Raw genomic sequence first — 23,517 nt, 5'->3', positions numbered from 1 at the left:
ATTTTAAATGGCTCAAGCAACAGGTCTGAACACAATATACTATAAAGAAACAATCCCACACTAGGCCCTGTAAAATAGAAAAGAGAACCTAATAGGTTTCTTCCAATTCCAATTTATAAGAGTAACAATAATTTTACATGAAACAAAACTTCAGGATACTAAAAATACTTAAAAAGTGCTGACTGGTTTAATTAACAGGCAATAAGAAGAAGTGCACTTGGAGGTACAATTGAAGGGTACTGATATATACCACTACATACATTATATATGCACATTATAACAACATTTAAGCCATTACCATTAAGCTAATAAATATTAAAATAGTCTTAAATGTGTGCATCAGGAATGGAATTCAAGGCATAACTCATCCAACACTGCTAGCCTTCCACCAATCTTTTAAGTACAGTTCCCAGGCCACCTTTTGACACTTTCAGTGGGGTCTTTTCTTCTTTATTCTCAATGTAAATACTTGCACCATGGGACACCAACAGCTTTGCCTCATCCACTCTCTCTTCATCACAGGCTAGATGGCTGTAACAAGAATGAGAAACCCATGATTATTGCCAAATCTACCAAGTTTAAAGTGCCAGTCACTAAGGAGTTCATATATAGCCACAATTGAAGTGTCATGGATGTTTCACAGGGGTAGGAGGTAAAGGAATATGGGGAAAGAGCACACAATTCCAAACCTGAACATAGACTTCAATGCCTGTTCCCAGTCATTCCACTGCCATTAGACAGCTTGAGTATTTCCCAAGGCTGCTGTCTTCTCAAGCCCAAGACCATTTCAACACTAGATTGTTGCCCCGCCAAGACAGCCAGCCAGCTTTGGGAAGTCAAAAAGGGTCCAATATCTGAACCTCAATTATACAACACACACACACACAAATAGCCTCCACATGCATTGAGATGCCTGCGTTTGGTCAAAAATCCCTCATCAAAAATGGGAAAAGAATACATATTAGCAACTATACCATTTTTATCTGTCATTGGCCAATTGGCAATTTTTAAAAATATAATCTGATATTATTGCACAACAATAGCAAACAGAATGCAATTATTCCTTAAACAATAGAAGTGAAATCCTCACTAATATTTTAGTCAAATATTAGTTTTGCCATCAACTTAAATTTTACTGTAAGAGTTTACATATGGATATTGCCCTAGATACTTGCATTTCAAATACTGGACTTTAACTTCTGCTTGTTTGCTTAATAGTAGGGTTGTCAATTAATCGCAGTTAACTCACGTGATTAACTCAAAACAATTAATTGTGATTAATTGCAGTTTTAGATTTAGACTTCAGATTCTTAAATCTTGGGTCAAGTGCTGTAGCTGTCTTTAGAAATTTCACATGGGTACCTCCTTTGCATTTTGTCAAATCTGCAGCAAAAGTGTTCTTAAAATGAACATGTGCTGGGTCATCATCCGAAACTGCTATAAAATGAAATATATGGCAGAATGCACGTAAAACAGCAGGAAACCTACAATTCTCCCCCAATAAATGTAATGATTGCATTATTTTTTTTACTGAGTGTTGTCAGCATGGAAGTATGGCCTCTGGAATGGTGGCTGAAGCATGAAGAGGGATACGTATGTTTAGCATATCTAGCATGTAAATACCTTGCAATGCCAGCTACAAAAGGGCCAAACGAACATCTTTTCTCACTTTCAGGTGACATTGTAAATAAGAAGCAGACAGCATTATCTCCTGTAAATGTACACAAACTTATCTGTCTTAGCGATTGGCTGAACAAGAAGTAGGACTAAGTGGACTTGTAGGCTCTAAAGCTTTACATTGTTGAGTTTTTGAGTGGTTATGTAACCAAAAAAAAAATAAATCTACATTTGTAAGTTGTATTTTCATGATAAAGAGATTGAACTACAGTACTTGTATGAGGTGAATTGAAAAATACTATTTTTTATCATTTTTAAAGTACAAATATTCGTAATAAAAAATTATAACATAAAGTGAGCACTATACACTTTGTATTGTGTTGTAATTGAAATCAATATATTTGAAAATGTAGAAAAAGATCCAAAAATATGTAATACATTTCAACTGATATTCTATTAACAGTGCAATTAAAACTGCGATTATTCACGATTAATTTTTTTGAGTTAATCGCATGAGTTAACTGCGATTAATCAACAGCCCTACAGAAGACTAACAGAATAGCTTCGTCTAGCATTTATACTGCTGGCATATTGTCTACCGCAGCGGTTCTCAACCTGCGGCCCAATTAACACACAGCTGTGGCCCAGCTCAGCTGCGTGCTAAAGGCTGGCCTGCGTGTCAGGGTCCCAGGCTCCTGGCTGCCCAGTGCAGAGTGGTCTGGGCTGCCCTGCTACCCAACAGGGCGGGGCAGGAGCCGCACGGTATGGGATGGGACAGGCATCCGGGGTTGGGGCAGCCGGCCAGCCCCGCAAGCTCCAGGATCCAGAGTCGGGGTCTGAGCTGCCGCTGCCCTGCCACCTAGCCCCTGCAGCCCAGGTCATACAGATGTGGGCCACATAATAAGTTGAGAACCATTGGTCTACCCTCTAGGGCCAGTAGAGTTGAATTACTGAGCGATTGTTACTGTAACTAGGTTTTAGGCTTCATCAGGAAACATGTAGAAAAATCTCTAGTATGTATTTGAAAAAAAAATTAAAACATGATGACTGGAAATGAGGGAAACATCTTGTTACCCTTCTCTAAAGTTTTCTGAAGGAACTGATAGTTTGAGGATACTTGCATTTAAGTAATGGACTTTTCAGTTCAGAGAGATTAAAAAACAGAACAGAAACGTAACATCGCTTACAGAGGTGTGTTCCCTTCAGAGTCCTGCATATTCACAGACGCTTTGTACTGCAGCAGGATCTGTATCATTTTTAGGTTTCCTTTGGCTGCTGCTCTATGTAATGGAGTGGATTCAAAGTGGTCTGTTGCGTCAGGATCAGCTCTATTCTGTAACAGCATAACTGCAATCTAAGCATGTGCGGAAATGGGGGGAAAAAAATCACATAAATGACCATTTTAATGATAATACAAAGGAAGAGAAAGACCTGATTACATATGAAACCATACCTCTTGTCTATTTCTGGAGGCTGCATAATGCAGAGGTGTGCAGCCATTTTGATTAACATCATTCACCTGAGCACCTTTTCCAATCAGAGCTTTCACAATTTCATCATGGCCTGCTGAAGCTGCAATATGGAGAGGAGTCCAGCTAGCCTACAGAGGCAGGAAAAAATAGTTTAAACCCTACAATTGCAAGGAAAAAGCCCACTATAGAGTAAGGTACTAGTCCGAGTAAGAGTGGCAGAAAGGCCTTCAAAAAGTTTCTGCAAGATTATTTTCAGTAGACAGTAGAACACTGAAGAGAACTTGACAACTTCCCCTTCTTTAAAAACATTATTGTTCTTGCAGTACTGTTCGTAATAGACATTACTACTCCAGTTTGTCCACCAACTAAAGGAAAACGCCATCCCGTCAGCAACATGGGCTACCTTGAGCACATCAAACCTATCCTCTGCTCTCTACGATTGCTTCCTGTAGAATATCAAGTCAAAGTTCAAGATCTCAGTCCATACCTTCAAGGCGCTCAAAGGCCTGGGCCGAGTATATCTAAAAGATCCCCTAAAACTCCAGGATAAAGACAGTGGTAGACAATTCCGCTCCTCAGGCACTTTCTACCATAAGGATAATGCTCCCCTATGCAGCAGACAGAGCTTCTTTGGGGGCTGGTCCGAGACTGTGAAACCAACTCCCACAAGAACTTAGGACCATCACAAACGTTATCACTGTCTGTTGGAGAAGTTACACTTCTTCAGCCTACCTTGTCCAACACAAAGCAGCATGTACATTTTACTAAGAACTCAGAAAAACCACACACTACACTGCACAAACGGGTCTCTTTCCAGAAAGGAGATGAGAGAGGCAGAACAAATCATTTGTGACAGATGTCATTCATGTCACTTAATGCACTACTGGAAGGCACTCAGATATTACAGTAATGAAGGCAACATACAAATCTATGCAGAACAGAATAAGATTTTAGTTACATAACAAGTAGCCCAGTATTCATAGTAATCTATAATTACTATCCATGGAAATGAGTTTGCTACCAAATCCTTAGGGGGACAGTCTCCTTGTGGAACCTTCCGCAATCACCAGGTGGTTCATTCTTAAAAACGGTGCAAGACTCAGGACTAAGCACTGAGAGCATGTAGATTATCAAACTCAACCGATATACTAGCGGTAACAAAGGCATGAGCTTTGGGATCTGGCCAGTTCTACTCACTTCCTTCTCGATTCCTAAAAAATCAGTCCATCAAGCCCACAGCAGCACAGAACATACTCCTGAAAGCGGAGAAGAATGTTTCTTGGAATGTACAGAACTTACGTCGTCCTTGTCATTGACAGGCACGCCCAGGCCTAACAAGAAATGCACGACGTCCGTCTGTCCCGCTGAGCATGCCCAGTGCAGCGCTGTTCTGCGATCCTGCAAACAGGAACACACAGGGCATGGGTCAGCTGAGCTCCTAGCACAGGACCCTGAGGGGAGACGGCAGGGCAGGCAGCGGGGGGAAAATACATGGGAGAGAGCAGGGCTCCAGGTCTCCAGCTGAGACAGACTGACAGGGCCCCTGTAGTGTAGTAAACTGCTCTGCGTAGGAATGTGCAACTGGCTGCCTATGCCTTTTTGAGCCCAGCCCTGGGAAGCCGATACGGAGAGGTACTGTCTGTGAGAAGGGAAATAAGAAAGTCCCTTTGCCCCCCACTATTTTTGCAAACATTGGTGTCTCAGTCCCACTGGGGTAACGGTTACCCCCTGTGCCCCTGCCTGGGCCGGGTTTTGCCCTCTGACACCCCTGCCAGCGCCTCACCCCGAGCTTAACTCCTGCGCCTCCCCCCAAGCCTTGATTTTGCCCTTGAGCCCCTCTACTAATGCTGCCTCCAGCTGCTTGACCCCCCTCCCCCCCGACCGGTCAATTTCCGCCCCCTGCTCAGACCCGGGCCACCCCCTGCCCCGATTCACCCCCTTTGCCACCCCTGTCAAAAGCAGCCCGCGGAATCGTAGGGCTAATCAGGGCAGGGCGAACGGCAGTGGCTTCAGCAGGCGTACTGAGCATGCGCAAGGCACCCTACGCGGCACATCCCCCAAGCCCTGGCCCCTGCCTCCCTCCAACGAGCCGGCCCAGCTGAGAGCCCCTGCGGCCCGGAACACCCCGCTCCGCCTGACCTGGTCGCTACGGGTAGCCAGGCCGCGGTCCTCCCTCAGCCGGTCCTGCAGCAACTCCAGCTGCCCCGTGTAGGCCAGGTTACAGATCTCCACACTGGACACGGAACCCTCCATGCCGACGCCCGGCAGACGCTCTGCCCGTCCCCTCAGGAAAGGGGGCGGAGCCACGACGCGCCACCGCCTCCCCCCTCCAGGCAGCCAATCAGAGAGGCAGGCCGGCCCGGAAGGCGCTGGGGCTGAGTGTCCCCCCCCACCGCAGAACTACAACTCCCAGCGTGCTCCGCGGCCGCCGCCTTGTTGTGTGTCGGCTGGGAGGATGGTGACAGCGGGAGGATGGAGTCCGGTGAGGGGAGACGGGGGGAGCCGCGGCGGGGTCGAGTGAGGGGGATTCGCTGGGCGGCGGAAGGGGCGCTGCGGGGTAGTGGCGGGAAGGGAGCAGTCAGGGGCGGGCGGGACAGCAGGGAGGGGGCCCGGCCTAGGGCGCGGGCCGGGTGTAGCGGGCGGTTCAGATCCGGGCCCAGGGCGGTGGTCGCGGGCGGGAGCCCCAGGCCCGGGCGCGTTGCGGGGGCCGCGGGCGGTGACAGCCCAGGGGTGACGCGGTGCTGGGACGCGGCCCGCCGGGCGAGCTCCCGGGGAGGGCAGCGCCGGGCCCCGATCCTCCGCCCGCCGAGCTTCGAGCCCGGCGGCCACGGCTGGGCCGGGACCCCGGCTGCCTTCCCCGGGCTGGGCGGGGCGCTCGGGGCGCGCCGCAGAGGCTGGCGGGGTTGGGCGGGGGGCGGTTGGCGGGCCCGCTGCGCTAGAGGAAGATGGCAGCCGCCGCCGCTGTTCCGTGCGGGTCCGGCGCTGTGACACAAGCGAGTTGCGAAGTCTCCGTGTGTCAGTCCTGCCGTAAGGACTCTTCCGAGAGCCTCAGGCTGGGACCTCCAGGACCAGCGGCAAATCTGTGTGAACCCAGCAGCGACCCAGGCAGCGAAACCGAGTAGTGACAGCCCCCAAAGGGCCTGAGGTGCCTGCCTGATGCAGGGCAGCTGGTCGTGGGGAACTCGCCTGGGACTGAACTCTGATTAGCTCTTGGGCCAGGTGGCTGTGGGTAACAGGTTTCAGTGTATCCTTCAGCGGTCTTGACTCATCTCAAACTTGGTTGTCCAGCCAGATGAAAATAACGTTGATTAAAAACACCACGGAGTTTCCTTAGATCAGTTACTAAGAACATCTTAAAAAGTGCAGAGCTGATTTTGTTTCCATCCATGCTGTTTGCTTTTTGCAGTTCAGTCAGGGGACCAATGAAAACACACTTGTCAGTTTCACATTTCCATTTCTGATGTTCTTTACTGAAAATCTTACAGTAGAATGGTTAAATTCAAAACTTTGTGTTTTGTTACTGCATAAAGTTACTGCATAACTTTATGTTATGCAGTACAGTATTACATATTTGTGAAACTTCTTTACAGAACCTAAATATGAAGCCTAAACTAGGTGTTGGTGTTCACTTAATAGAAGTCTTAGGACAAAAAATAGAGCTGAGTAAATCCACTTGTACAGTTGTCATATTTAGATATGTTTGTTGGGTAAATTTAGAAGTATTCAAAGCATGTAATTCACCTAAATCCTGTCACTACACTTATTAAATTGCAGGATCTAGGCCCGGATTTATAGTGTAAAAGTCTGCTCTACTGTTGCATGGATATTAATTCAAGCTTTTTAGCATAGTGCTGACATCAACTTCTCTGCAGCAGTGAAGCTTGATCCCTTGACAGTTGTGACTGCCAGCTGGATGGAATAAATAAAATGTGTCAATACAATATGCATTCAATAGATTATGATATCAGAAATCATTTTGATTATGCATGTAAATGTCTTGGTATTAAGTGAATCCTTCATTATGGCCCTGGATTTTTCCCATTGGCTCCAGTAGAAGCAGGGGTGTGTGTGTGTGTGTACACACACTACTTATAGTTAAAGTTCACTGTTTTACAGTAACTAGCAATCATTTATATAAGTTGAATAGAAAAATATTATAGCTGATGCCTGAATGATAATTTTCTGTATAATATACCCTAATCTGAGGAGGGTTTATGTGAAACTCTCTAGGGTATTCTAAAGTATAATATTTTTAAAACTGCATGTTTCCTTAAGTATGTTATTATTAAAATTAATTTAAAACAGTCAATATTTTTTACTCTTTATGCTGTTTAATGTTCACTCTGCTTACCTTGAACAGTAAAACTTGGTCAGTTTCACTTTCTGAGTATAGTCAGTTCTGACTTCTGATTTTCAGGCACTTAAACAAATGGTGCTGTTTACATTTCAGTACTTTCAGAAATGTTTAAATAGTATAAAACTTTTGTTTGACATTTTGAAAAAATTTATTATTAGTTGCGGTAAAATCTTTTTTCTTCAACAAAGAGCCTACATTTTGGACCTAATTTATCTAATAGTTAAAATGGGACTAAGTGTTCTAAAATGTTGGCCAGAATGTCAACTTTATCTTTTCTGTAGACATTTTGTTCTAAGCCAGTGTATTTTGTAGTCTATTGTGTAAGCACATTAAATTATTTTACAGCAAGAGACGTGGTTGTGTATAGTTGCTATTAATGGCAATTAGGAAAGAAAGACACATGATTAACTTTACACATGTGAGGAGTCCTTTTAAATTCATTGTGATTACTTGCATGCAGAAGTGTTTTCAAGATTGGGTCATAGATTGTAAACTCATTGGGACCGGGACTGTATCTTTTTCTGTGTTTGTACAGTGCCTAGCAAAATGGGTAATCCTGAGTAGAGCCTATAAATCTTTAGTAATATAAATATTACATGCAACTTAAACATATTTAGCATGTGTATATATATGATTTAATTTTTAAACATCAGTTCATTGTGTATTTCTTAAATATGTCATTTGAAAGAAAAAATAATCAAAGCAAATAAAAACAATTGCTTAGCTTTACAGCTGAAGAATTATTCCTTCATTTCCATAACCTCCCACCAAAAATAGTGACATTGAAATGAGTAGAACTGTTCATGTACTTAAAGTTAACTGTGTTTAGTCCAGGACTGGGACTTAAATTGTTCATCTAGACTTTGGGTGAAAGCCTAACCTCATTGAAGTCAGTGGCAAAAACTCCCATATACTTCTATGGCACCAGGATTTCTTCCCTGGGCTCTAGGGTCCAGGTGCCAGCCATAGTGTCTCCCAGAGCCTCTGGAGAGTTAATATATAAAATTGCGAAGAACACTGTCCATTTTAATGGCAGTGCATATTGCTGAGGGAAAACAGGGTAAATGCTGCTGCCAGAATGAAGTATTGGTCAGAAAACCCCAAAACCCTGGACTAGATCACTGGTTGGAGCTAGCTGCAGTATAAGAACTCCAAGTGCTCCAAAAAGAACAAAGGGAGCAAAATGGAGTTTTAACTTTCTATGTCCCTGTTCAGTTTTATCCAAGTATGAAAACCAGACCACTGTCTTATCGGAATACCTAGAAGAATTTCCAGAAACAGATGGGTCAGTGTGGATCTTGGGACGGCAATACCACCTTAAGACAGGTATGTTTATACTGAAAATCCAGCTATAACTTTCGTAGTTCATATGCCACAACATTTTCTCAGTGTTCATAACATTATCACTACATAAATCTCTGAGAGCAAAAATAAACTCACTTCTAAAAAGCAGACCAACTGTATACAGTGGTGGTCACCCTAATATGAAATTAGCTGGCAGGAGGTTTACCGAAGTAGGGAGTACAGCATCTGTCACAGTTTCTGCAAACAGGGCACGCTTATCCTGCAGATTAGTCTCACTTTAGGTGGGTTATTTCTAGTCATCAAATGTCATGGAATAAATAATTGACTTTTTAAGAATGTTTAATATCTGTGATATTATCTATCAGTTACGGAGAAAACATTTTTTACACAGAATCTTCCCACCAAAAAAAGTAAAGTCCTGACAATACCCTTTAAAGTTTCTCCTATAAGAAAAGAGCAGGCAGCTGAGTATCTACTGTAGCTCATTTTAAAACTGGACGTGGTGATGCAGCAAATATCAGACAAATCCTTTGTAATTTTGTAAATCAGAAGCATATGCTGAAGTGATAAATTGCATTTTAAAATATGAAGTAAATACTGTTAATTGCTGATTCATTGCATCAGGAGACCAGAAAATTAAGTCTGTACAGTAGTTCAGACAACAACAAATCCACTATGCTGGATGTTTGAATTTCTTAAAGCATGATATTCTCAGTTGAAAGTTAAGGTGGTTTTAAGAATTAAATAGTAAAAATTGACATGCTCCCACCTATCCCTGCGGTATTCAGGGTTAACATTCTCTAAGGTGGTGAAATCCTTGCAAGTGTGAGGGAGAAGATACCATGGAAAGTGGACATTTCACTTTTTCTCCCTGCAAGTCTTGTCCCTTTATATGCAGAAGAGGGTTCAGTGGAGGAAGAAAGGACTATGCACTTAGGCTCATCCTTCCTCCTTCAGACCAAAATTGGTCCCTGTTAGTAGAAATTCTCCAAGTTTCTTGTCCTGTGTGTAATTTTGTTCAGAAGGAATAGTTCTGCATAGTGGTAGCTGGTTCAAGTTTATCGTAGCTATTCAAAACAGAAATGCTACTCTCAACCTTTGATGGCTAATAATTGCTTCACACTTTCCCAATAGACTTTGTTTAGTTTGTATATATAAAGTGCTCTGAATATTAAAAGTGATACGTTATTTTTGTATCTGAAAGTAAATAGACATCTCCTGTATATCCTATATGTTTTGTTAATGCCAAATGATCTTTGCAGTTAGGAGTTAGTAGTTTAATATGGCTTTGTTTTTTAATTCCAGACAAATCTAAATTATTGTTGGATATAAGTGCTCGTCTGTGGTTTACATATAGAAGAAAATTTTCACCAATTGGTGGGTATCTTTAGGGTGAACAGCCCAATTTGTCTGTATTATTGTCTTGTTGGAAATTAAAATTGTGGGAGGAGTCAAATAATCGTATATGAACTTACTGACTCCTAAATTATTAGAGGACTTAGAGGTATGAGTTTTACTCCTGAAAACAAAAAGGAAATAATGGGCCAGATTCGCTAGTACTGAAAGCTGTGCTCACTTACACCAGTAGAAAATTTGGTCCTTGTGTTTATACTAGCAGTGGAAATAACTTGTGAATGTTTCTCAAATGAATGGGGAATGCACAGTAGATCTGTTGTGCAAGAAATATGTTTTTAACCTGTTTATTCACACACTAAAAATGACTTCACATTAAAGGAATTAAAAAGCCTACTTAAATTTTCTGGTTGAATTAAATTAATTTCCCAAATCATCACCCAAATAAATGTTTGGACTGGATAAGTTATGGGATTGGTAATGGGATACAGAGCCTTTACCTTTAGGTTGCCAATTCAAATCTAGCTCAGGTGGGTAGAGTCCCAAACCTGTTATTTCATGGTCTCTGCCACGATTGAAAAAACCACCACCACAATTGGCATGATTGACAACACTACTGGCAATCTTGCTAGAGAGTAAGTACCATTCACCACTCGAGGTAGTTTTTCTACTGCAGGGTTGAGATAGATTGATGGAACAGCATCAAAGATGCTTTCATTGTCACTGTCCATGATCTGCCTGTTCTTCTGATAGATTTCCAGGACAGTCAGTTTAGCATCTTTCTCAAGCACTAAATTAAATAGAAACAAATAAAGGAAACTCTTGGAATTTACCGTAGAATCCACTTCTAGATGCAGAACTTTGCTTAAGAATCTAAGCGTTTAGTTTAAACTGATTTATCTTTCTAGCCCTCATGATTGTGAAGACAGCCTTAAAACATAAACAAATAGAAAATATTGTCTTCCTGAATCTGCAGACGGTTTGAAGCAATAGCTTGGAGAGGTGTGACCTTTCCTAATAATCTTAATAGGTTCTCATTATTTCACTACATCCAACCAGTGTTCTTAGCTCCACAGACCCAAACTGTGTCCAGTGTTTCACCAGATGCCAAAATCTGTATTTGCTTCCTATCCAAATGCTAAAACCTCCAGTGTCAAACCCTCAAAGCTTATACAGCGTATTTACTTACATACTTTTAGTATATTGCAAACTGAAAATGAGGGTTATCATGTAATATTAAAATTTGGAGGTTACTGTACTGATTGCATTACTCTTTCCATATTGAATTCCATTAGGTCTGCTGCCTACACCTCCATTTTTGTTTCGGTTTCATAGTGCTCATAGGGCCTCACTGCAGAGTTTAGGTCTGGTTTAGCACAGTGTACAGAGTCCTGCATATAGGCTTGTACATTTTATCCTTGAATTTGGCACAGTTTGGTAAACAGCTTTACATGGTTGCTTCTTTCCTTTTGTCTTGCATCAACAAAGAATTCTGCTTCTACTGAGCTGTGTCAATACTGGTTTCCACACAGATCTGCTTGGCAGATCCTGAACACTTATCTAGAAGCCAGACTGGTGGTAAAAATCTTTCTTTCTGTTTCTCTTCATCCACAGTATGCTTGTTAAAGAGCCAAACTTTTTTCTTGACTACCTAGATTTCAACAATTAGATTTTTGTGGTGCTAATTTCAGTCAAGAACCCATATTAATTGTAATAATTCTTGTTAATAGGAGGCACAGGCCCTTCATCCGATACTGGCTGGGGATGCATGCTGCGATGTGGACAGATGATGCTGGCACAGGCTCTGATTTGCAGGCATTTAGGAAGGGGTGAGCATACTGTTACTTTGTGAAATATGTTAGGAGGCTCTGTGCTGTTTGGGTGGCATTTAATGTTGGTGTGAAAGCCCAGTACAATAGACATCAGCTGAGAGATGTAGTGCTAAAGTAACTAGTGAAAGTCTCTTCAGAATGATTGGCAGAAATTACTAGTAAATGATGTCTCCAGACAAGAGGAAACTGTTAGTGTTTCATTCTGACCCAGTAGGGGTGAATTGTTTTGGTGGTTAAGCAGAAAAATAAGAACAAAGGGTTTACCAAGTTGGACTCCTGTCTTTATTATTTAATAGAGCTTTGCATGACAAATAACGAAGCTGGTGCCTGGGTGGAAACTGCGGCCGCCTGACTGATTTCCTGTTGTGTTGTTAATTGTTAATTGTGGTGCCCAAATTGTACTAATTGCTTTATAGGCAAAATGAAGAAGAGTTCTCTGTAGCTTGATAGCTTGGTCCAATAAAAGATATGACCACACCCACATTGTTGCTCTAATATCCTGGGACCAACATGGCTACAACAATACTGCAAATTACAGGCAAATATGCAGATAGCTTCCCTACCTCCACCCTAAGGCCCCAATCCTGCAACGGAATTCACTAAGTGTGGACCCAAACACCTGTATGAGTATTTCAGGATCACAACCAGAGTAATCATAGGCCTAATATTCATAGAGCTCTTGTATCGATTCAGCTGTTTTGGTTAGGGATGTGAGTTTATACCAATATAGTTAAATGGGTACAGACCCTACTGTGGACACCTATATACTGATGTAACTTAGTCCACAGTAAAGAGTGTGCCACTTTTAACTATATCTGTTTCTAAACTGATACAGTGAAGTGGTACAAAAAATGTGTAGACAAGTTCTTACTGTCTCCTTCTGACTATCAAGATTTTTGTTCAAACATTCTTCGTTCATGTTGTTGTATTTTAGAAAAGCAATCTCTTCCTTTCTTCTTTTTTTTGCATTCAGGAATAAATTCAGCACCTTTTTTGTGACAGAACACACGTCTTCCTATTGAGAGAAGCTGACACTATTATTTTGCAAAAAGAAAAGGAGGACTTGTGGCACCTTAGACTAACAAATTTATTTGCGCATAAGCTTTTGTGAGCTACAGCTCACTTCATCGGATGCATTCAGTGGAATCTTCATGACCTTTTCTCTATTAAATTAAATAATCTCCTGATGCTGCCTCTAAAGAGTTGTTGCCCTCTGGTGTAAATTGGGGGGGGGAAAGCGCCGCTCATGATTGTGTAGTATGAAATGCTAGATAGCGTTTGGAGTATGTTAGTTAATCTATATAACTTCTTCCCTGTAAGATTGGCATTGGGAGAGACACAAAAAACAACCTGAAGAATATCACAAGATCTTGCGATGCTTCATAGACAGAAAAGATTGCTGTTATTCTATCCACCAAATGGGTAAGGGCAGGTATCATCAGCTTTTTATGCCTCAAGTTGCTAATGTGTTTAAGATGTATTAATTTTAAAATATATAGTCACAAAACAAAAGGAGGATTGTGGAGACAAAGTGGATAAGTGTATATATAGAAGATTTAATGCATCCAAATGTATACTGAGGTCTAAATCCAGCATGTACAATAGAAATAACAACTAGCTCTGGATAAAATATGTGACTATTAGGGACCAGACTTTAATAATAATAAATTAGTGCTTACCAACATAGATTCTCTTTACTGGCACCCCTCACTACAGTCTATGGACCAGTGTGTCAGAATGCAGTTCAGAGGCTTCTTTTCAATTACAGAAACTTCATTGCAGTTGTAAAAAGAGAATAGATAGTATATCAATAATCTGATTATATGTAAATATTTTACAATAGTCTTAGAATGCGTGCAACAAAATATCAATAGGATGTGCCATTTAATACGTCGTCACCTGATATTTGTGCTCTTTTGTATGTGTTTTGTTTCTAATAAAAACAGCACAGATGGGTGTAGGAGAGGGGAAGTCGATTGGAGAATGGTTTGGACCAAATACAGTTGCACAAGTGCTAAAGTAAGCAAAACATACATATGTATTTAGAATGTACTTACCCTGAATATTTCAATTCAGATGCAGCATAGCTGTCTAAGAGTGATGACCTCCAGTTCTGGATTTTGAAACAATGTAAAGTTTGGCAGCGTTGGCTTAAACCCATGTATTCTCTAAACTGAGGTCCTGCTTTTAGTCAATTATATACAAGGATTATTTGAGTCAGAGGTCACAAGACTTGTCCATGTCTGACAAGGGCATAGGTAGGACTGTCTCTAAATCAAACGTGAGATACGTAAGAAAAATAATGCATTTCTTCTACAAAAGTTTTATATGAAAAAAATCATGTTTTACAAGTAGGTTACATTTATTTATTTATGCTGACAGTATAGAGTGATAAAACAAATTATTAGGGCTGTCGATTAATTGCAGTTAACTCACATGATTAACTAAAAAAATTAATTGCGATAAAAATTAATCGTGATTAATCGTAGTTTTAAATGCTCTGTTAAACAATAGACTATCAATTGAAATTTATTAAATATTTTTGATGTTTTTCTACATTTTCTCATATATTGTATTCTGTGTTGTAATTGAAATCAAAGTGTATATTTTTGCTTACAAATATTTGCACTGTAAAAATGATAAACAAAAGAAGCAGGATTTTTCAGTTCACCTCATACAAGTACGTAGTGCAATCTACAAATGTAGATTTTTTTGTTTTACATGATTGCACTCAAAAACAAAACACTGTAAAACTTCAGAGCTTACAAGTCTACTCAGTCCTACTTCTTGTTCAGCTAATCACTAAGACAAACAAGTTTGTTTACATTCAAGGGAGATAATGCCGCTCTCTTCTTATTTACACTTTCACTAGAAAGTGAGAATAGGCATTTGCATGGTACTTTTGTAGCTGACATTGCAAGGTATTTACGTGCCAGATATGTAAAACATTCATATTCCCCTTCATGCTTTGGCCACCATTCCACAGGACATGCTTCCATGCTGATAACGCTCATTAAAAAAATAAGCATTAATTAAATTCCTGACTGAACCCCTTGGGGCAGAACTGTATGTACCCTGCTCTGTTTTACCCGCATTCTGCCATATATTTCCTGTTATAGCAGTCTTGGATGATGACCCAGCACATGTTCATTTTAAGAACACTTTCACTGCAGATTTGACAAAATGCAAAGAAGGCACCAATGTGAGATTTCTAAAGATAGCTACAGCACTCGATCCAAGATTTAAGACTCTGAAGTGCCTTCCAAAATCTGAGTGGGATGAGGTGTGGGGTTTGCATTCAGAAGTCTTAAAAGAGCAACATTCTGATGTGGAGACTACAGAACTTGAACCACCAAAAAAGAAAATCAACCCTCTGCTGGTGGCATCTGACTCAGATAATAAAAATGAACGTGCTTTGGACTGTTATTGAGCAGAACCCGTCATCAGCATGGACGCATGTCTTCTGGAATGGTGGTTGAAGCATGAAGGGACATGTGAATCTCTAGCACATCTGGCACGTAAGTATCTTGCTACGTTGGCTACAACAGTGCTATGAGAACACCTTTTCTCACTTTCAGGTGACATTGTAAACAAGAAGCGGACAGTATTATCTCCTGCAAATGTAAACAAACTTTTTTGTCTGAGTGATTTGCTGAAAAGAAGTAGGACTGAGTGGACTTGCAGGCTCTAAAGTTTTACATTGTTTGTTTTTTTTTGAATGAAGGTTTTTTGGTACATAATTCTACATTTGTAAGTTCAATTTTCATGATAAAGAGATTGCATTACAATACTTGTATTAGGTGAATTGAAAAATGCTATTTCTTCCTTTTTTTTTTACAGTGCAAATACTTGTAATCAAAAATAAAGTGAGCACTGTACACTTTATATTCTGTGTTGTAATTGAAATCGATATATTTGAAAATGTAGAAAACGTCCAAAAATATTTAAATAAATGGTATTCTATTATTATTTAACAGTGCAATTAATCACGATTAATTTTTGTAATCACTTGAGAGCCCTACAAAATATATTTAATTTTAGCTGCTTTAACTAGAATTTAACAATGAAACCTACATAGCGGTTTACAGAGCTGTAAGGCAGTATATTCATTTAAGGATGTTCTTTTGAACTACATAAAAATAGTATAGCAGACCCAGCATAGGGTCTGTGACTTCACTTGGTTGGGGCTGAGCTTTTTGACAGATTTATGGCCTGATCCTACCAACACTTATGCACATCAGTAGTCTCACTGAGCTCTGTAGAACTACTCATGCATAAAGTTACACACATGCATAAAGTTACACACATGCATGAGTGGTTTGTAAGCTCTTTGGGGCAGGGACTGTCTTTGTTCTGTGTTAAACAGCGCCTAACACAATGGGGTCCTGGGCCATGACTGGGGCTCCTAGGTGTGACTGTAACACAAATAATAAAAATAATAATAAAGTAGCGAGGTTGTTGAGTTCGATTGCTTTGCTATTGGGAATAAGCCAAGACTTTTTTCACACAAGTTATTTCACCTTCATGCTATCTCTGCATTCTCTTCTACATCATAATTATACTTTGACTAATAAAAAAATACAATGAATGCTGTTTTCGATAAGCAATTATTTATATATATATTCAAAATCCATCTAATATCACTGAGTGCCAAGCTACAGTTTTGGCTTCTGAATGACAATGCAGTTTTTCACTAATTTCTACCTTAATGTTTTCCAGAAAGCTTGCTTTATTTGATGAATGGAATTCCTTAGCTGTTTATGTATCTATGGACAATACCGTGGTCATTGAAGACATCAGTAAGTTACAAACACTGGTTCTCACTTTAACTAGAGTTTATTTGCCCAAGTACCCTAAGAAAATATAGTCAATAAACAAAATGCATTTTGGGCCTTAATTATTACCCTAGCTGAGAAATAAGGTGGGTGGGTGTGTGTGTAAGTGAGTGAGGTCTTGGGATACCTAATACTGTGCATCACCTTGTTACCCCCTCCTCTAGCAAGAGGTATCTTGACCCGAGAAAGCTTACGGTGCTACATGTGTGGTTAAACATACCTTCATCTAGGAAATTTATCATCTCCTAGTCATCGACCTGAGCCCTAACATCATCTTGTAACCCAGCGCCCTAGTCTGTGCCTACTACAATTACTTGTAATTATACAGCCACAACGTACACACTATCCTCCTTAACATCTGGGACCTTCTGTAAGAAAGATTTCTGAAAAAGCATCTTAATTTTCCATTCATTTGAAACATTTATAATATAGTCCTTAGTGACTTGACAAGTCTCTCCTCCTTGCTCCCACAGAGAAAATGTGTTGGTCCCCTCCTCAGAGCAGCACTGCTGTACGTGGCAGCACACTCTCCCACAGAAGTGCTCTAAGTCAAAACAAGAACACAGCAGTGTTTTGCTCAGGCTGGAAACCTCTCTTGCTCATTATACCTCTACGACTAGGGATAAATCACATCAATCCGATTTATATTGATGCTTTTAAAGTAAGTCACTGTCCCTGAAATGATTGTTATGCTGCATGTCATTTACAAACAGTTTAGATATCTGTGATACAAATATACAGGACAACTAAAATTTCATTTTTCCCCTTTGAATCTCTAGGAATGTTTTAAGATGCCACAGTCTTTGGGGGCATTAGGAGGGAAACCAAATAATGCCTACTATTTCGTAGGATTTTTAGGTAAGGAAAAAATTAATTACAGATAAGTTGATGGGCTAAGGAACTGGGCCTGGTCTGAAGAAACATCAGGAAATTTAAAACTGAAGCCGCTTGGAAATGTAGTTAAGGAAAGAGAGAAGAGGAATAGGAGAAACAGATAATTAGATAACTCCAGAATAATACACTATGATCTTTTATAGGAAAGGTAGAGTGAAGTTGGGTATAGAAATAAGTAGCATCAGCAAGAGTAATGTGATATGAAAGGCTAGTTGAATAGTATTTGGCAAATCTATTAGACAGATGTCACTAGTATGTAATCCTGTATTGTTTCCTAATCTGTAGTCTTACATTTTATTCTTTTGCTTCACATTTTTCTTCAAATGGTATAACTCAGCATTTTCCCTGATTAAAGCTCATTTTTAAAAATTTCTGCTCATTTCTCTAACTTCACTAGATCTTGCTGTCTTTTAATGCTAGCCTTGCATCAATGTATTTTATCACTTGCCTTTCCTTTGTCAGTTACAGTGCTACTCATTTTTTGAAACTTCACCCCATTTGATTTGTTACGAATAATTGCTCTCTATTTATGACCTATCAGTCCATTTTTCTATAAAACCTGTGGTATTTTTATTCAGACCTCATTATTTCAATCTCTCAGCAAACCTAATATGAAACAATGTTGAATGCCTAACTGAGTGGTCATCCTGTGACCTGTAGAATGGCAGAATTTACATTTTAAAAGTTTTAAATGTTATGTTAGATCTAGGAAATAAAGGAAAATATAAGGGTCATAGAATACCACGGTTGGAAGGGACCTCAGGAGGTCATCTAGTCCAACCCCCTGCTCAAAGCAGAACCAATCCCCAGTTTTTGTCCCAAATGGCCCCCTCAAGGATTGAACTCACAACCCTGGGTTTAGCAGGCCAATGCTCAAACCACTACAGATCACCACAGTAAGCAATACCAGATATGGTGCCACAATGCATTGCTCTTCCTGAATTTTCCATTTTCAGAACACACAGCTAGCAAAAGTCTAATCAATCTTAATCATGATGATGATTGAAATTCTATCTTACAAGTTCAGCTTCAGTGCTATTACAAACTATTAAATTTGATTAAATATATTTTACCTGCACAGGAAACCAGCTGATCTATTTAGATCCTCACACCACTCAGATTTTTGTAGATTTGGAGGAAAACGGTATGGTTGATGACCAGAGCTTCCATTGTCAGCAGGCCCCACATCGAATGAAGATCATGAATTTGGATCCCTCCGTAGCATTAGTAAGTGTCAGGAAGAAATGTAGCATGAACTTCTATTACAAAACTGCTCATAAGTACTGAAAAGGGTAGTTGTGCTTGAGCAGAGTTATGAATAACTACAAAATTTTTTTCACAAATGCAGACTTTATCTCCACGGGTAAATTATACAGTAATTTTGCTGAGATTACATTGTTACCTCCAGAAGGAAACTGGATATTTGAATGGGGGTGGCTAATTATTTTTGGTAATAGAGAAGCCTCCACTTTTTGCAGAGCCATTGTAGTGCAGTGGTTGAAGCAGGGAATTTAATCAGAATTCCTGGGTTCTGTGCAAGTTACTTTCTCTCCCTCACGCCTCAGTTTACCAAACTAGTAGTAGTTACAGTCCAGGATACTTTACAGGGATATTTACAATGCTTCATGACTCTAATTCTGATCTCATTCCAGTTACATGCCCTATTGACATCAGTAAGGTTACTCTTCATTCTCCTCCTCTCTGTAAGATGAGAATTGGCCCAATGTTTGTAAAGTGTTTTGAGTTCCTGAATGAAAGATGATGTAAACATATGTTATTAATAATACCACTTTTAGCGGGAAAGTATCTGCTTTTAGTAACATTTAACTATGCAAATGCTCAAACCCTGAAAAAGCACAACCAACCAGTCCATTCAGTAATAGAACCAAGAGTCTGATATTCACAGTACAGCCATTCTTGGAAGTGTCACACATATGGATGTTCATCCCCGGTGGCACGTTACACTTGCAGCCAGATGCACAAATGTGGTAAATTGGTATGGTCCTATTGATTTCAGTGGAGCTGCAATTATTATTATTTGAATTCCGGTAGAGCCTATGGGCCTCAAATCGAGATTTGCTTTAGGCACTGTACAAACATATAATAATACAGTCATTGCCCTTAAGATTTTATAATCTAAATAGATAAGACAGATGAACAGGAGAGGGGGAAAAGAGCAGAGCATTCAGTATGATGAGTGGCAAATGTCATGTCAGTTCCTTGTTTTTTCAACTTTTTTTCCCTGTACTGTTCATTTTACTCTAGTTCAGGATCTGGCCCTTAGTCTGATACATATTTTGGGTCTTACGCATGATGATCGTATGTGCTACTGCAAAACAGTGGCTTAATTCTGCCTTATTTGCTAATATTGCATGTAACTTGCAGAGGAAAAATTATCTGTGTTTTTCCCCCATTCAGGGCTTCTTTTGTAAAGAAGAAAAAGACTTTGATAACTGGTGTAGTCTTGTACAAAAGGTAACAATGGGATATTCTTTTAATTTGATCTGCATCAGGTTAGGCATATTTTACCAACAAAAATGTAAATGAAAACTCCCCGTAAATATCTGTCAGTGTACAGTTGCTAAATGAGTTATAGAAGAATATATAAGGAAAGAGAAATGCTGTTGAAGTGCTAAGCAAAGATTATATAGCACTTTGAAAACCAGGATCCCCTAGCGTTTGGAAAGTGGGTGTAAAAATATCTAAAGTAATCTAGTTAGCTGCTAAAAACACACATTATTTTAAAAAGCCAATTCTTACTGAATGACCAATGGTTTGGGCTCTGTCTTGGCTAGTTCCTTTCCTGAGACTTCCTATTGCTGTTTAATAGTGATGTATTATTAAATATCCTATGCCTTATAATTAAAACTCGCTATACTGAGTCTCTGAGGCCTGATTCTGTGAGAGGCTGGATCCCTTTAAGTCATAGGAGCTGAGTGTGTTGTGCACCCTACAGACAGTACTTGGCCCCTTGCAGGACAATGCTCACATTGTGCATGGGCTCAACCAGGGGTGAAAGTAACTTACTGGACTTACCAGTATGCAGGGCAGCTGGGGTCCTGGGTGTGGGGGGGCGGCTCTGGGCTCCGGAAGAGGCGGGGCCTCAGGTGGAAGGGCCTGGGGCCAAACTTGCGCCGCCTGGTGCTCCGGCGGCCATTTAAAGGGCCCGGAGCCACTGCCCCTTTTGCCTCCGCCCCATCAGTGGCCCTGCCAGTACTGTCGGCTTTTCTTACCAGTACGCCATACCAGACAATATCGACTTACTTTCACCTCTGCTCTCAACTTATAGACTCTAAGGTCAGAAAGGCTATCCCATCATACCATCCCCTCCATAAACTTATCAAACTTAGTCTTGAAGCCAGCTATGTCTTTTGCCCCCACTGCTCCCCTTGGAAGGCTGTTCCAGAACTTCACTCCTCTGATAGTTAGAAACCTTTGTCTAATTTCAAGTCTAAACTTCCTGGTGGCCAGTTTATATCCATTTGTTCTTGTGTCCACATTGGTACTGAGCTTAAATAATTCCTCTCCCTCCCTGGTATTTATCCCTCTGATATATTTATAGAGAGCAATCATATCTCCCCTCAGCCTTCTTTGGTTAGGCTAAATAAGCCAAGCTCTTTGGGACTCCTTTCATAAGACAGGTTTTCCATTCCTTGGATCATCCTAGTAGCCCTAGTAGTAACTTATTGTGGGAAGTAATAGTAGGCTGAGGGCCCAGTGACTTCAAACTCCAGAAAATATTTATTCCTAAAACCAGTTGATGGTTTCCTCAGGAAGGCAGTTTGCAAACCCATTTAAAAAAAACAGGTTAGAAGTAATTCACCATATTTGAGGTACAGTGGAACTTTGTTTTAGTAATAACAGATCAAATCAGATCATCTCAGATCAAAAGTTGTCCTTCAAAATCCATTACTTTGTGGAGCTGCTGTGTTTGTCCTCTGCTCCTATCACCCGACGGTGCACTTAGTAAGGATCTAATTAAGAGTAATTTCTTTGGTACTTTCAAAGGTAGGAAACTATTTCATGCTCTTAGTGCCACTTTGCTGCACATACACACACACAAACTATCATTTTTGTTTATCAGAACTAATTATAACATGACTGACAATCTGTGGTAGAGCTTGAGAGATCTACCTTCCATGCATGTTTCTGATCGAAGAAATTCACTATATGTAGATCTGTAAAATGATGACCTTTAATGAGGGTTGCACAAAGTATAACAGGATTCCATTTCACATGGGCATAATTTATTTATTATTATTATTTTTTGCATCTTGTAACTGTTTTGACTGACCAGCCAAGTAGATCTGTTGTTGGACTTTCCATTAATATGATATATTTTTTAATAAAAAAAGTGCTTTATCCTCAGGAGATTCTGAAGCAGCAGAGTCTTCGGATGTTTGAGTTAGTCCAAAATCATCCAGCCCATTGGCCTCCTTTCATACCTCCAGCAAAACCAGAAGTGACAACATCAGGAGCAGGTACCGTATTGACTTGAGTGGACTATAGTGCAGCAATATGTTCCTCAATTTACAGGTAGGAGAAATAATCACAGCTGGAGCAGCTATGCTTTGCTAAGTGTCTTTTATGCTCAATGTGATTAGCTAATCCATTCTTTAATACCGGTAGCAACTTGAACACCAGATTTATCTACAAAAGGCTAAATGTGATTTCCAGCATACAAAATATCTTGCCCTAAAAAGTCTTCCAAAGTGAAAAGCAATAGGCATGTCTGTTCATATTGTTTTCATTTTTGTTGGCAGAACTTATTGAATCTACTGATAAACTGTTTGAGTTGGAAGAAGAATTTGAAATCCTGAGTGTATGAAGGAAGCTATGGTGATTCTTCTGTGTTGAACATATTGCATTGACTTTAGAGAAACAGCCATTCTAGCCCACAAGTGCCTGAAATTATGGACAACAGAATACAAAACCATAGCAGCACCCAAAACTCAGACAGTGACAGTTTAACAAGATTTTCCCTGGGTGGAAAGAGAAGCAAAGATCCCATTGTCAGACACTTAAAGGGAATCTCTGCTTCCAGCATGCATCCTATTTGAAGACAAATGGACCTTTTGAGATGAAGGCAAAAACAGTATATTAAAGTAAAGACTATGGTATATCACTGGGCTCTACCTTTGAAGAAAGGGATGACCCAAATGGATATTCTTGCTCTCGGATGCAAATGTGTAGTCCTTAAAGAAAGCAAAATGGTGTTGAGTTAAGGGAGGATGTTTACTTCTGTTCCCTCCTGTGGCTGCATCATAGGAATAAATTCATCATCTTGTTTAAAAGATCAACTGGATCAGGAGAAAATTGTTTCCTTGTTAAATATTTTAACATATATTTGAGCAACCACACTTTTTATTACAACAATGTTTCTGTAAAAGGAACTATGTCTAATGTATAAATTTGGAATAGCCTTCCTGTTTCTGGGAGACCTAAAACAAACAGGAGACTCAATTAGTTGATATAGATCACGATCACTGCTATAGGTATGACATATTTCACCTTGAACTTAAAACTTAGGTTGATGATTTTTGTTAAAACAAGAAGTCAAAGGTGGTTTGTTTTAACTGTATCTTATTTATTTTAAAATAGATTTATTTACACAAGTTTCTCTGTAACAGCACTTTATCTGTGCATCTAATAAATTTCTTAAGCATTTCATAGGCTACTTGCTATAGTTTGTAAATTTGCTCTTTGCACAGACCGTAAATATAAAACAAAAAATTATCCCAAACTGATGATACACACAAATTATTTAAGGTCCCTAATTCTGCCTTGTTACCTTATCAAGACTATTTTGGTAAAAGTACCTTAGATATACAAGTCCCTAACAGAGTTATGTG

General features: G+C 40.0%; 2 protein-coding genes across 3 annotated transcripts; one reads left to right on the top strand and one right to left on the bottom strand.

The window, feature by feature from the left end:
* Positions 1 to 165: 165 nt before the first annotated feature.
* On the bottom strand, positions 166 to 5,396 carry PSMD10 (proteasome 26S subunit, non-ATPase 10). The gene is made up of 5 exons (XM_048865306.2): positions 5,229 to 5,396; positions 4,389 to 4,487; positions 3,071 to 3,217; positions 2,805 to 2,971; positions 166 to 531 (listed from the first exon to the last, which is right to left on the bottom strand). The coding sequence occupies exons 1-5, from the start codon at positions 5,340 to 5,342 to the stop codon at positions 378 to 380; spliced, it is 681 nt and encodes a 226-aa protein (XP_048721263.1). The 5' UTR covers positions 5,343 to 5,396; the 3' UTR covers positions 166 to 377.
* Positions 5,397 to 5,476: 80 nt separating this feature from the next.
* Positions 5,477 to 23,332, top strand: ATG4A (autophagy related 4A cysteine peptidase). Of its 2 annotated transcripts, XM_048865302.2 has the most exons (13): positions 5,477 to 5,571; positions 8,662 to 8,772; positions 10,057 to 10,128; positions 11,835 to 11,933; positions 13,257 to 13,358; positions 13,883 to 13,955; positions 16,656 to 16,735; positions 17,245 to 17,432; positions 17,551 to 17,629; positions 18,747 to 18,892; positions 20,084 to 20,140; positions 22,035 to 22,146; positions 22,429 to 23,332. In XM_048865302.2, the coding sequence occupies exons 1-13, from the start codon at positions 5,562 to 5,564 to the stop codon at positions 22,491 to 22,493; spliced, it is 1,194 nt and encodes a 397-aa protein (XP_048721259.1). In that variant the 5' UTR covers positions 5,477 to 5,561; the 3' UTR covers positions 22,494 to 23,332. The 2 variants fall into 2 exon arrangements, with proteins under 2 accessions (XP_048721259.1, XP_048721262.1); XM_048865305.2 differs by lacking the exon at positions 11,835 to 11,933.
* Positions 23,333 to 23,517: the final 185 nt, after the last annotated feature.

Source organism: Caretta caretta, chromosome 9 (genome assembly GCF_965140235.1).
Source record: "Caretta caretta isolate rCarCar2 chromosome 9, rCarCar1.hap1, whole genome shotgun sequence".
Classification (NCBI taxonomy): domain Eukaryota; kingdom Metazoa; phylum Chordata; order Testudines; family Cheloniidae; genus Caretta; species Caretta caretta.
Note: the sequence above shows the minus strand (reverse complement) of the source record. Positions and strands in the feature narration are given on the sequence as shown.

Coding starts and splice junctions, on each gene's coding strand:
- PSMD10 (XM_048865306.2), bottom strand. CDS start 5,342: ATGGAGGGTTCCGTGTCCAGTGTGGAGATCTGTAACCTGGCCTACACG. Junction 2,972..3,070: donor CCTCCAGAAATAGACAAGAG/GTATGGTTTCAT, acceptor GCACATGCTTAG/ATTGCAGTTATGCTGTTACA. Junction 532..2,804: donor TCTGAAGGGAACACACCTCT/GTAAGCGATGTT, acceptor TTCTTGTTACAG/CCATCTAGCCTGTGATGAAG.
- ATG4A (XM_048865302.2), top strand. Junction 13,956..16,655: donor ACAGTTGCACAAGTGCTAAA/GTAAGCAAAACA, acceptor AATGTTTTCCAG/AAAGCTTGCTTTATTTGATG. Junction 18,893..20,083: donor TGGATCCCTCCGTAGCATTA/GTAAGTGTCAGG, acceptor TCCCCCATTCAG/GGCTTCTTTTGTAAAGAAGA.